Here is a 14,826-nt window from a genome sequence, read left to right as displayed (position 1 = left end):
TGGAGACATCGCAAAGGGTTCGGTATGTAAGGTCTTACGGGGCGGTGTAAGCACCCGGCCTTAACTCTTTCGCATCGAAATCGCCCGTAGCGCCCGTTCATTCAGGCAACGGCAAACCGCCCGAACGCCTCGTTTATTTTCTACCTAGTTCTTTCCCCTCTACGTTAGTGTATGGCTCATTGGTTTCGCGAGTTGTTAAAAGACATGTCAATCATTCTTTTGAAGCAAATAAAGGAGAAATACGGAAAGCTATTGACGTTCGCAGGTGCAATCCGGCCCTAAGGTGAAACTGCGCACAATGGATGAATGGATGAAACCGCAAAAGGGGGAAAGGAAAACTATTCCAAGACAAATTCGTAAACACGGGCGTTTTCGATGTTTGTTGAAAACAGATTTGGTCGTCTCTCGATGCGAAAGAGTTAATACTTTTTGGCAGATCAGGCGACTTGAAGGTCAGGATTATATGCTTTGTATCAATCAACTGACCTTCTTGATCCGTCTGACAACACAGACAATCTGGTCAGACAACTTAGAGACAATTTCCTTTTCTGAAACGTAGAGGAGGTCGATCTCTGAGATAACACCACGAGAAACATTAGTGTTTTATGTGCTGACACTTTAACATCGATTTTTTCGAGTTTATTCAATCCAAGGAGTGTTGCAGACTGAGTAGCTAATAAAGTTTCAACAAGAAGGTCTCCAGAGCGCAACCGTTTGATATTGGTTCCCGAATTAAAGATTGGATGTACAGGGGGTGATCAAATGAAAAGGTATGAAACTACACGGTGGGTACAAATGTAGACTTTATTCAAAATATACACCATAAGCCTGAGCACAACGATTCCACTGATGAACAAGTCACAGGATTCCTTGTTCCCAGAATTCCTGTGGCTGTGATGAGACCCGGTCCTTCACAGCGCCCTTGACTACGTCGTCCGAGTTGAAGCGCTTCCCTTTCAGGTGCTTCTTCAGTGGATCAAACACATGGAAATCGCAGGGCGACTTATCCGGACTGTAGGGCGGATGGTCCAACGTCTCCCACTTGAACTTGGCCAGTTCCATGTGTGTGACTCTGGAGACATGTGGACGCACGTTATCATGGAGCAGAACCACACCCTCCGTGAGCAGCCCCGGTCTTTTGTTCTTGGTGGACCTGCGTAGGCGTCGGAGTGTTTCACAGTACACATCAGAGTTAATGGTTTTTCTGTGCTCGAGGTCCACAAGTAGCGGACCTTGAATGTCGAAAAAGACGGTGAGCAACACCTTGCTTGCTGACGGCACGGCTTTGAACTTTTTAGGGGGAAGTGACGACGCATGCTTCCACTGCATGCTGTCCCACTTTGTCTCTGGCTCGTAGTGATGGCACCAGGTCTCATCACCTGTGACGATCCGCTCCATGAAAGCGGGGTCTTCCTGATACCGAAACAGATGTTGCAGTGCTAACCCCATACGCAGTTCCTTTTGCTGGTCAGTGAGCTGCTTCGGAATAGCTGACATCCACCTTCACCGCCAACATTCGCAATGTGACGATCACTTCTCACTAGGTCGTCCACCTTGTCGATGAGATCGCTTGTGATGACAGTGTTTGCCTGGCCTGGTCTCGGATCATCACCCACACTCTCACGGCCTGCACGAAAACGGGCACTCCATTTTCTGACAGACTTGTCAGAGACACATTTCTCCCCGTAAACTGTCACCATCCGGCGATGAATAGATGCCGGTTTCTCACCTTCCGCTGTCAGAAATCGGATAACACCTCATACGGACTGCCGCATCATTTGGACGCCGCTTTTTATAAGAGTTTCTGCTCTCTCCTGCGCATGCGAGCGACCGCGCATTCTCCGATCCCAGTCAGAGACTCAATCGCATCCCAAGATGTCTCGCTACGTTCTTCCATGCCGGAATATGCAAATATTTAACTATTACGTTTTTACGTCGTTTCGTACCTTTTCATTTGATCACCCCTTGTACTTTTGAATTACGAATGGTTACAGCTTTTTAAGATTACCTGTGATATCAGTTATGACAAGAAATATAAAATTTCGGTGGGCTTGCTGGATTCATATCTGGATTTGCATTTACATTTGTTTTTAGCGTTTTGATGCATAATTATGCTCATTTGTATTTATTAAAGTTGTTTGAGTCATATTTAATGAAAAATTAAGATTCGGACCCGGCAGCCCCACCCACCACGGAGCCCAACAAGGCGACGCAGAAACCTGCGCCAGGGTTAACCGGGTCTATACGCAATCTGAAGCCTCACAGTCAGCTTTCCCGAAAGCAGGAACTCCCGAAAGCTTATCCTCAAGCCACTGACCCTAAGGACGAGTGACTAGCCGATTGACACTAGTGGGGACAACTAAGTGCCTTCCGTTTCAATCTGAAGCAGAGGCCAAAGCAGTGTGTTGGGGACAGTGCCTCGCCCTTCAACTACCAGGACCCTCCTTCCCAGCCTTACAGGTCACAGCGCACGGCAAACGCGTAGGCAGTTTTTCTCTCTGTGAGAAGCTAGAAACAAAGAGCTTTATTATAATCTCACTTTGAGCCTAAACCTTCGAAAAGGAAAACCACAAGGGCAGAAGAAAAGAAATTAGCACAGATGAAAAAGAAAGGAATAAAGATCACTAGGGCTCAAGGATCGTGACCCCCGTCTCACCAAGAAGATGATCCCCTGAAGGGCTAGGGTACCTCGGGATTGCCACACCCGTACTCACATAAGTGAGCCCCTGAGAGGTATATATAATGGAATATATTAATGCAGTTCACTTAGGCCACCTTATATAAGGAACGGAGGCTTAGTATTCCTTAATCAATTAATACATACAGGACAGAAAGAAGTACAGGGGTCACTAAAACATCACCATAGGCAAAACTGGTATCACCCCACTGCACTAACCATCTATGGAAGTGTACCCTGACCTGGCAACATTAACACCATGTTCGGGAATTTGGGTTTACATTGCCGCATTCACAATACACAGTTATATATTAATGGTGCATAATTTACATTGAAGACAATATTGTCTAAGATATACTTTACACGGGTACTTTGCAGTTGAATGGATAAATACAATAATTACAATGCATAATTACAATAAGTTATTTACCGATATATAGACATATTTCTTTTGTGTTTCGGTTTGGAGCTTTGTTGGCGGGGGGGGGAGTGTTTATGGTATGTGGTTCGTTGTTTGTTTGGTTTTTTTTTTGTTACACGGTTTACAATTTATAAGTTCATTCATAATGCAATTCATAGTTCAGCATACAGTTTATGAATTCATTTCATGATACATAATGTTGAGTACGTAGTACTGGTGTATCTGTCATACATTGCACAGTATGAAGTAGTTCATAGATCGTAGTTTGAGTAGTATGAGAAAAGTCACGGTTGTCTCAATAAATGGAGATATTTAAGTGTGTTTTCTGAAGGCACTCCTTGTATAATATGAGAGTGAGAGTGGATATTCTTATTGTTGCGTTTTATGAACTTAAAGGATTATTTTGGGTTGTAAGCTATGGATGACACAGGTCCAGTCCTTGGCGGTGTAGGAAATCAATAATATTTTTGATGTTTTGGAAAACTTTACGGTGCTTAATGATGAATCTTCTAAATTCTATTCCAGTATCGGTGGGATGGCGAATGTGATGGGCTGACGTTAGCGGACACTGAAACATGTAATGTTTAGGGTCTCCCCTTTTCCCGCATATGCATGTATACGACATAGTCATATTGCGATCATAAAAATACTTGGGGAAGGGACCGTTCCCGAGATGTACTGGGTGAGGAAGTAGGTTGAAATTGTGGTATTTTCATCAGCCTTAGGTACTAGTTCGAATGTACGTCGTCCTTGTGGTCCTTGTTCCCACTGACGTTGCCACTTTTCATTCGCCATTTGTTTTAGTTTGTATTTTAATACTGATTTAGGCCATGGGATATGAATTTGAAGTCCTGTTTGTTCTAGAGCTGCATGTTTTGCTAGAAAATCGGCCTTTTCATTGCCTTCACAGGCGTTGTACCCTCTGGTCCATGACAGGACAAATTTCCTTTTACTTGCGCTTATAATGTCCTGAATTTGCCGGACTATAGCAGAATTTGTATGCTGTTGTTTGATGGCATGTATGGAAGCCTGACTGTCGGTGATTACGTGGATGGTTTCTGTATTTAAGTCACTAAGACTGCTGTTTAGTATGGCTATGAGCTCTGCTTGATATGCGCTGTTTTGCGGCCGAAGGTAACCTTGTCATTCCAAGTGGAGGCCTGTTTTTTTTATGGTGACACCGCTTCCTACCTTATTTTTGATCTTTGAGCTACCCGTGTATGCAGTAAAATCAGTTAATGGACGTGGTTTGTAGAGGTTGCAATGGAGATTGGGAAGACTCAAAGCGAGATATGTGTTATATTTCGGTGGCTTTTCTTCATAGTCTTGTGGATTGAAAATTACACCGTTGTACGTGGAAGTTTTCTTGAGGGTTAGGATCATTGTGAATAGTACATCGATTTCTGTTTGAATTGGTAATGGGGTTACCCCGGCTATTGTTTGCAGTGCGTTGGTGGAAGTTGTTGAGAATGATCGGGTAATATTGATCAAGAAAGGTCTTTAAATTGAATTAAGTGTCCGAATTTTTCTCGCTGTCATGGGAAAGGCCCAGATAGCAGCTCCGTAGGTGATTATTTTATTGACTACTGTCTTTAATAGAATTTTCAAAATGCGATGATTAAGGCCCCAGGAATATCCTTTCATCGCCCTTAATGCTTTTGCGATTTTGGCGGTGGTTAGCTTCTTTTCCTGGAGATGCGGTATCCAATTGAATTTCTAGTCTATGGTGAGTCCTAAGTACTTAATGGTCTTCACACATTTTATTTTATTGTTTCCAGTTCGTAGCATGGGGTTCCTGGTTATTGTTTGTCCTGACTTGTGTATTATAAGTGCGTGCGATTTTATTTGTAATATTTGGAGTTTTATTCTATGACACAGGTTGTTGAATATATTAAAGGTGATGTTGCAGTTTTCCTCTAGTTATCGTGTAGATCCTTGGATTATGAAGGCAACATCGTCGGCAGAGGCTACAATCCTTGTGTAATATGGCCACTGATGATCGACAATATTATGAAAAGTGATATTCCAGAGGTCCGCGCTCATACAGAACCCTTGGAGACATCCTCTAGTTTGTTTGCTGGTGGTTATGGTATTGTCACAGATTACTACGCTTTGTCTGTTTTTGAGATAGTCCGTAATCATAAGGTACAGGTTTCTTGGGCACTGATTAAGTTAATTATGGTTTTAATGTCGCCGTCCTCCAGCTGGTCCTTCCTGATTTCTTTGTCACTCAGTCTCAATCAGTTGATGATGTAATTTGTCGAGCGACCGGACTCAGCATATCGTGTTTGTCTTCGACCCAAGTATGATATCGGTAGTTTTCTGAGCAAGGTCTTTCAGATAAGGCGTCGGCGTTTCCCAGGTGAAGAGCCCTTCTGATGATGGATAGTTATGCCTTTAGATGCTGAAAGCAGTTCGTTGTTTTGAAAGTCCATGGAAAAATTATATTTCTTTAAAAGTCTAATCCGAGTATACAAAGATCCGTAATATCTGCCGCACAGGCTGTGCGATAGTAGGCGGCGCTTCCAAACGTGATATTTACGTTTAACTTTCCATCTATGTTGATTTTGTGACCAGAAGCAGTCTGAAGGGTAACACTGGATAGCGTCCAAGTGAGTTCATCTTTAAACTGTTAAGCTAAATCTTTCCGAATGATGATAACATTCACTCCAATATCGATCACCATTTTTGCAAGGAACTCTATTGATATATCCCATGATGAAAAGTTCGTTATTGCCACCACTCACTGCAGAAATCCGAAGCGCTTTAAAATGGGGCTTCTCATCATCTTTCAAACTCCGCTTCCCGAGATGGCTATTAATTTGTTTTTTGCGACCTTGCTGCGGAATGGACTTGCCTTGGATTGTTCTGCAATACCTCCGTATATGGTCTTGAACACCGCAGTTCCAGCACTTTAGGGTTTGTTTCTTGTCACTTCTATTCCGTCTTAAGGCGCTGACTTGTCTGGTTAAATCATCTGTTTTATTTTCCGTGCTCTGGGGTGTTCTGAAGTTCCGTTGTATATGGTTTTCAGTACCACATTTCTAACACTTTAGAGTCAGTTTTTACTCATTTGTATTCCGTATTAAAGCATAGATATGTCTGGATAAATCATCTAAAGCAGTCATTTCATCCCCTGGCTGTTGAACTTGAGCAGCTCTGATTGAGTGGCGGTTCTTGCGAGTTGCTTGCTGGGCAGCCTCGAACTTCATGGCATACCCCAGATCGCTTTTTAAGGCCTTGACATCCGCCACTCGTAGAGACTTCTGTATTTCCGGATCCCGGATGCCATCGAAAATGAAGTACTGCAGGGACAGGATTTCCCTCGTTTCTATCGGGCACTCCAGAAAGGCGTGATGAGACAGCCTTCCAAAATCCGTGGCGAGCTTCTGGGCTTCTATTGACGGTATTTTAGTTGAAGCCTGATGTAGTCTTTTAAGCATTTCTCCCCAAAGCGCAACTCCAACGCGCCGGATAGAGCTCCCAAGACTAGTCTCTGGTTTTTACATTCGCCACTACAGAAAATTGTGTCTTATACACTTGCCAGTAGGTCTTCCCATCATACGTGGATAGTTTTAGAAAGGGAAGAGCAGGCATCGGCAAAAATTTAAAACTATCAGTATTGCTCCCTGCCGTCGCTAAGAATTTCTTTAAAGTATCAACTTTTTTGGCGACTGCGGAAACCATGTCATCAATTTGTTGTCCGATTTGTTGTTGGAAGGCAGAAACTCTGACAGAAGAAACTCTGTAATCGATTTGTTGTTCTACGGTTGAAACTCTCTCTTCTATTTGTTCTTTGACAAAAAAAAAAAAAAAAAAATCAATTTGTCCAACTTTATTTTCAACCGCGTCTATTCTGCCTTCCACAGCAGAATATTCTATTCTGTTATGGAATACAGAACTTCCATAGCAAAATATTCTGCTTTCCAGTAGCCTCAAATTTGTTTTGCTATTATGCAGGTAATTTTTTTTCCATTTCTTCTTGGAACTGCTTCAATCTTTTCTTGACCAGCCGTCATCTCCTCTTGGCCCGCTTTCATTTCTCTTGAACTTATTCTTGACCAGCTTCCATCTTTTCTCGAAACGCAGCAAAGGCTGCCACCAATTGGCTTAATTGTTTTTTTTTTTTCTTTCACGGGCATTGAATCCCACTTCTGACACTAAAACGTGTTGTTTGCATATGGGTTTGTAATAGACTGAATGCACAAGTCCAATAAAAGGTTAATAAAATTTATTCATATCAAAGAAAATATAACAGAATGCTGGAATTTTCTGCAAAGATATTCGTACGATTGTTCAAAATATCACGCAGTATAAAGTAGTTATACTTCAAACTACTAGAAACGTTAAAATACAACCCAATGCAGACAGAAAGAGAAAGCTAATTCAGATATCTCAGTTGGCGCAGAACCAAACTCAAAACAACAGTAACTAAGCAACTAATTAAACAATTGAACTGAGATTCCAAGTTCTAAGTTCTGCTGGATGCGCCGCTGATTAACTTGCAGGATTTGCAAGTTTTGTTCCGGCTGTCTGAGTTAGTTGTTATAGAGCGCTGAAAGTAGGAGAATGCATGAGTAAGACCTAAGTCAGGATTGCAGATGTGAACTGAAATGTCTCCCTCCGGCTTTAAATAGTTTTTTTTTTTTTTTTTTATCAACTGGCCGCGCGAGAGAGTTCTAGCATTTTCCGCTTCTCGAGATTTCTGGAAACCAATAAGTGGATGGAATTACGGTTACAACTAACACAGTAGTCAGTTACATTTATTCAATTTAAATACAAATTACCAAGATATCCATTTATTTAATGTAAATGCCACATGCTCCTGTATTTCTAATTTTCCGGCATAGCTTTCTCTTAAAATTTGATGTCTCGCGCAGCATTGCACGGGGAAAATACAACAGTTTTAATTATAATTCTACTCAAAGTAGCTAGCTAATACAAATTTCGTAACAATATATTGTTGCGTGCGTACGGGTTTGTAATAGATTGAATGCGCACAGATCTGATGATAACTTGATAACATTTATTTTACCAAAAGAAACACTTCACAGTTCTGGAGCTTGCCACAAAAATACTCATACAGCTCTTCACAGTATCACAGAGCACCATTAGTAATTACACTTTATATAACGTTAAACGCAAAAATGCTGTTTTTACAAGTTTAAATAATGCAGTGAAAATCAGTAATCGATATAGAAATCGATGATGACGGTACCAGTTGATGTAAACCAATGGTATTCATGGAAAGAAAAATTGCGCTAATCCCTTTATCTCAGCAAAATATTAGTGTCATACAAAAAGATAACTCAGAAAATAATTTCAATCTCTAGTAGGTCTAGTTCGTATGTTCATTTAATTCTATTATTTTGTTCTCAAGAGAATAATTCCTTTAATTTGTTCTCAAAAGGTATTTTATCGTACTTCCAGTTCCATAATTCATTTCATTAAAAAAAAATTCTTCCTTCTTTTTGCATTTAGTATCATTTACGATCCTGCATCGTAAGCCGATTACACGGTAGCGTTTCTTACTTGGTTATTTCTTGAATAATCTACCAAAAACCATTCGAAAAAAGAAATCTTTTTATCAATTCACATCAAAGCATAGATAAGAACCATGAATAGACAGTAGTTTAAATTATAACTAGGTTATTGTCGAAGGTTTTGTAAACAGTAACAAAAACTGTAACAAAGACAAGCAAATTCATCATTAATTTCAGAATAATACTATATCTTCAAGGCTTGAAAATAGTAGTTATGTTAAACATTATTTAACACTTTGTAGTAATCAATGTAAAACATTCGTTTCACATGTAACACACAATTTTTTTAATTGAGTTTAGATAAAATTCGTGAGTTTCATAGTGGTCAAAAGGTTACACTGTCGTTGGCTTAAGCCTTAGGCATCTTTTTTTAGTTAACAATTCTGCAAAGAAGGGATCGGAGGATCTTTTAACGACCTAAGTACCATTAGTGGCCGAGTGGTCAAGACAACTGAATCCTGGGAGTTTGGCCCGAGTTCGATTCCAGACGAATGAGCTAGCTGCATGGTTGGTTTTCGTCGTTTTCCGCATGCATAACTTGAATACAAGCCAGCTTCTCATACCCATGTTCCCATACCACCAATCTCGAGAGAGTCATTTTGACTCAACAGTATTTTGCGCGTACCCATGTCGCAAAGGTGCTTTACTGTTACAAACATCCAGCCCTTTTTCGGGCTTCGAAGGCTAGGATAGTTGGTTCCCACCACAATGCCGAGAGGGAGCGAGGTCATGTCTAGAGACCTATGAAATTGCAATACTGTACTTTGAGTTAAACTGTAATAAACTGACACATGCTCAAAAACTTTTCCTCTTATAAAATTATCTATCTAATTTAACTCAACACTCAAAACGTAACACTCAAGAAGTCTCTAAGCATCGAATTTTAGTGATACATCTGCACAGAAACTTTAGATTATAATGAAACTCTTATTCAGGAAATTTACGTAAATTATTTACTAATATAAGTTTAAATCTAATTCACCCTTGAATCTAAACATGTGTTTAACCTACATATCTGCACACTACTTCAAGATTAAAAAAAAAGTTCATATCTCTGAGAGATATAGATAACAATATATAAAATCTAACTAAAAATTTAATTTTAATACTACAATGAATATACTACTAATTTTACTACTTTTTATTGAATTTAATTTTAGTACAACAACTATAAATATGACAAACTTATTCACCGTTTTTAACAGGTCTTGGAGTATAAAAATTTTGATAGGTGCAATAAAAATAGCAGATTTAATATCTTTGCACCCAGCTCCAAGTAATGCGACATCTCTAAAAATAAACACTAGTAAAAGCCGAAAACACTCCACCAGAACAGCTTAAAGTACAAATCCGTGGTTCCTGAGAGAATGGTATGGTTGATCTATTGCCAAATTTCCTTTCTCAATTTGCACTTCGTTTGCTGTTTAAATCCCACCTAATTTAAATTCTGGAAAAGTTTATGGAAGTAAAAGACATAGCAGGACAGAATTAACATAAAAATAACATACTTGTCAAACTTTGTTTTAGTCGTATGATTTATTCCATAATAGTACACTTTCGACTCGGAATTTTGAAACGAAAGCGGATGTGATAATCAATACTAATGACAACGCAGAGAAATATGTTGTTAACAAATTATAAAAAGTAATGACGTGTAAAAAATGTACTTGCGCATGTAAGGATTTTCTCTGTACGGATGAGACTGCAAGCATGAGTGAGTGACCATTAATTCAGAAGTTTCATAGAAATTTACCGCAGTTAGTGAGAATTGCGTTTATAACTTATAACTGTTGTTTTTAGCAAACTGAAATAATTTCTTAAAAGCATAGCTGTAAATTTGCTGTTGAAAGCCTTATAAGTGCTAATAAAAATTCGATCTTGAACGAAGTTAGAATGGAAAAAATCTGGACCTTAAAAAAAATCAACATTTTGAAAACTTCTAAAATTATTGCAGGTTATCACAGCTTGGCTATAGAGGCTAAGATCTCACAAATATCCTTTTATTTATTTATTTTTAATTTACGAAACTTTTATGCAGATATAATAGTGTTAAATAAATACTAAATACAAACCAAATTTTATAACTAAATTTTAAACACGTTACCATTTGCATCTGTTTTAATAAATGACTCAATCGTATTTGAATTTTTAAAAAAAGAAGGAGGGGGAAAAAGAAGTGTTGATTTAATTCGCAGAAGTGTAAAACCTTTTTTTTTTTTTTTTTTTTTTTTTTTTAATTCCTTAGCAGAAAACTTCGAGATAAAATAGCTTGTCTAAATGCATTTTGCGAACTTATAATAAATATTTTATTTTACCAAAATAAATAAATAAATAAATAACCGTTACCTAAGCGAAATTTATAGAGAAAAATGGATAGAGCGATTTTGAAAGCTATACATCATTTTTATCTTCGTGTCTGCAATGAAAGATTTGTCTTTCAAGTTTGATCACAGAAAATTGCGTGTAAATCTGAAATTATTCCTGAATATCCTGAATCATTCTCAAGCTTGGTTTATTCTGTTTCTTTAGAAGCTTGAGATTAACATCCCAAAGAAAGATTTTATGAAAACGGATGAATCTTTCTTTTGAAGAGGCCATTCACGTTTAAATATTATAAATTATGCATTTCCGTATTCGAGGTGAAAAGTAATCTTCCTGAAAATATAAATTTTTAGAAAATTAAAACCTCTTTTCATTGATCCAGGAAGTCTCAAATAAATGTGGAAATCGAAAACGTTTCATTTTCAGATCCAAGCAAACTAACAGCTAAGAAGCTTCTTTTGTTTGTTTGTTTGTTTTATGAAGTCTATTAAATGCCATAAAATTTTTTAATCTGTTTTCATATGTTATTTCATGCAATGCACATGAGCAGCATGTTTCGAGATTGGTTTTCTTATAGAACGGCACTTTTAAGAACGTTTAGCATATACAAAATTTTAACTCATGGATTTTACTACTTACTGTAGGAACTTAAAGCAGTGCTCTGACAACAGACAAAAGTAACTGGTCGAATCTGCCTGAATCAGACAAATTCTATTAGGAAACTTTTTTTTTTGTCCTCCTTTATTGTATTTTGATATGAATTCAGAAATTTTTAATAATAGTTTCCAAGATTTAAAAGAAAAAAAAATCTGAAAGCTTTCAGATATTATATTACGTCCAATGGAAAGTTTTTTTTTTTCATTTACATATACATACACGTTTTGAGAGCATTTGGGCTAACGCCCTTTGGGCTAAAATTATTTAAAAACAACCTATATTTAGAATTTCCGATAGAAAGTCTCGCGCTTGAGATAAAAATATTTTATTCCGCCCAGTGTGTTGCCACTGCTCGCTTTGAAATCTTTCAGTTTCTTAATCAAAAATTCCTTAAAGTTTAAAAAATAGGAAATAGATAATAAACAAATTCGAAATTCAAGATTCGGGTTTCCAGGGTCTCATATTCGGGTGGAGAACTACTAGGCATTGTAGTCCATTCACAATGTGAGAAACGTAAGTACATCCATGCAGATTCTTAGTTATTACATATCTTTAAATATAAATACAGGATGGCAATAATCTGAAAAGTGATACAGCCGTTTATAGTGATTTGATGCAAAATACCGTTTCGAGACTAAGCCCTTGTAGGCTAACCCTCCTTTGGGCTGAAAACCACAAGGGAGAGTAGTCGACATTTGGGATTTGCAGCTTACAAGGTTTTATTTTCCCAGTTGATGATTAAATTATTTTTATTTTTTGACTCTTCTTATCTCTTCATTTCTTATCCATTGCGCATTCTCAAGCTAAAAACGACGTAGCGTTTAAAGCTGTGAAGCAAAAGTAGAAGGGCGAGTTTATTCTTATCTATGAACACAGAAGTTGCTGTAAGGCAGTTCGATGTCCGTCGTATGAATACAGTGGCTTTTGGATAGCAGTCTATGGTACAAAGGGGAATTCGTGAGAAATAAGTGTTGTCTTGATGAGAATAAGTCTGCGAAGAAGTTTACCAAGTTTCAGAATTCCATCCACTTACTTAAATAGTTTCTTTGAGCTGAAGGAGAAATTAAATATTTTATTGTATCGTGTATATAGAATTTTACAGTTATTTACAACGAAGTTTTAACAGTTTTAGTTCAGGAAGACAAAATTTGAAGTTGTGTCTTTACATACGAATTTTGAACAGAACTCGGAATTGTGATATTATAGGTTACAGTTTTTAAGGTGTATTACAGTTATTACAGAATTGGTGCTTACAGACTTTATAGACATTAATGTTTACGGTCTTTTCAGTCTTCGAAGGTGTTCCAACTCATCAGAGTTATCTTTTATGCATTTAATTATCTGTATCGCTCTGTTTAGAGCTCCATGACTGCCTAGGAGCAACTCGTACCATTTCACTTCATTACTTGTCGATAGTTTTCACAAATGTAGCTTTGTCGTCATCCAAATTTTTTCACTGTTGTTATGGAAAAGGAGGAGTTTTTGCATCTAAAATGGCTCTTTTGCTAAAAGGTTTAAGTTAATGAATAATAATGTCCGTAATCTTGTCAGTTTGATACAGTGCTATTTGGAAATTACCTGGTTTGCGATAATTTGGAATATCCAGATGATATATTATTCCCTTCAGGATTTGACCTACATTTCAACATGTTTCTCGTTTAATAATAACAAGAACTTTTAACGAATACTTTTCAATTATACCATCAACTAATTTAAACTATATAATCAATAACTTAATTATTATTTTTTTAAATAAAATGCCTTCAGTATTTTCACCGAAAACAATAGATAGAAAAATATACAAGATACAATATACAAATATACAAATGCACTACATTCCTACCAATAAAAAGTTTATCTCTATTATTAAATAAAGAAGAATCTATGTGTATGTTCCTTGCATTGCAGAAAAATGGCGGCATCTAGACCACCAAATTTTGAAAACACGTTGTTTTCTACCAAAACGTTTGCACCTCGATGCCGGAATTTTGATTTTCGCATTTATTTTGATTTAGTTCGCGTTTTGTGCGAATTTAATGAATTCTTGATTAACGAAATCAGTAAAATGCAGTGTGTTGTTACTCTGCAAATCGCAATATATTTATGTTTCATATTTAATCAAAAAAAAAAAAAACCTATCGATTTAAAAGAACTATGTTACCTCTTGGCAAAGCATAAAATATTTGTCTTTCACATTTAATAAAAGAGCTTAGCATTTTAAAAGAAATGCGTTATCACTCCCCCCCCCCCAATTTTTTTTTTTTTTTTTTCTTTCTCGCGCCAGTTTTTTCCCATTTGGCGAAGCGTAAGATTTTTTTATTTTTCTTTCGAATTTAATCTGTCTGTTTCTGATTAACAAATTAAATAGTTTAAAAATAATAAACATAGTTTTTTATCCATGTTATAATTGATTGCTAGAGGGAGCCTTGAAATTACATTAGCTAGGCTCATTAAAAACATTACTTATTTTCTCTTATTTATACTAATTATTTCAGATGGTTTGCTGCTTGTTTAGTGCAAAGCGATGTTTCGAGTCGCATCGCTTTGCATGATGTTCGAATCGCTTTTCAATGATTCGCTTTCATTGATATATCATTTAAAGATTAAATATTGCAATGCTTGTTTGTAGAAATAGATATAAAACGAGACTTCGCATGGTTTGTATGAAATATTTATCCATTGCCTAGATAATGCTTTTTATTAGCTATCACTGAGACATAAAATGCTAATAAAATAGCATATCCCTTGTTATACAGATGCCTCTCCAAGATTTAATGCTGTAATGTTGCATCATTAAATTGCATCATTGAGAATAACATTCACCAAAAATGCATCATTCAATGTTCAAGCAGCAATTAGGTGAATCTTCAGCTATTAATTATGATGATGCTGGCTTAAACTATTTAAAGATCAAGTTTGCAGCAATATCCTGAAAATGTCACTGATATCTGAACCGAATAAAATTGCTTCCGATTATCTTCATCTTCTTGTCTACGCCTTCATCCCCACCTCGAAAATCTTTACCTTTTCGTTTATTGATTACAAGAATCCGTTATCGATTGGTATTGAATTCTTTTGCACGAATCTAGGCCGTAGTAATTTTATTTCCTTGTTTTGTATTCTTCTTTCCGCCAAGCAACTAGCAAAAAAGATGCTCCGAAATGTAAGGTAGATTAGGCTTGGCGTAGACATTTGGCGACGGATCC

At 37.3% G+C, this 14,826-nt stretch overlaps 1 protein-coding gene across 1 annotated transcript; it reads right to left on the bottom strand.

Moving 5' to 3' along the window:
• Positions 1-858: 858 nt before the first annotated feature.
• LOC146996900 (histone-lysine N-methyltransferase SETMAR-like) lies at positions 859-1,398 on the bottom strand. Its single transcript, XM_085819707.1, has one exon. The coding sequence runs from the start codon at positions 1,396-1,398 to the stop codon at positions 859-861; it is 540 nt and encodes a 179-aa protein (XP_085675833.1).
• Between the last annotated feature and the right edge of the window lie 13,428 nt (positions 1,399-14,826).

This window comes from Stegodyphus dumicola, chromosome 6 (assembly GCF_044657685.1).
Source record: "Stegodyphus dumicola isolate Sdum_Otavi_A_Nest chromosome 6, ASM4465768v1".
Classification (NCBI taxonomy): domain Eukaryota; kingdom Metazoa; phylum Arthropoda; class Arachnida; order Araneae; family Eresidae; genus Stegodyphus; species Stegodyphus dumicola.
This window is presented reverse-complemented; position numbering and strand designations above follow the sequence as displayed.

Coding starts and splice junctions, on each gene's coding strand:
- LOC146996900 (XM_085819707.1), bottom strand. CDS start 1,398: ATGGAGCGGATCGTCACAGGTGATGAGACCTGGTGCCATCACTACGAG.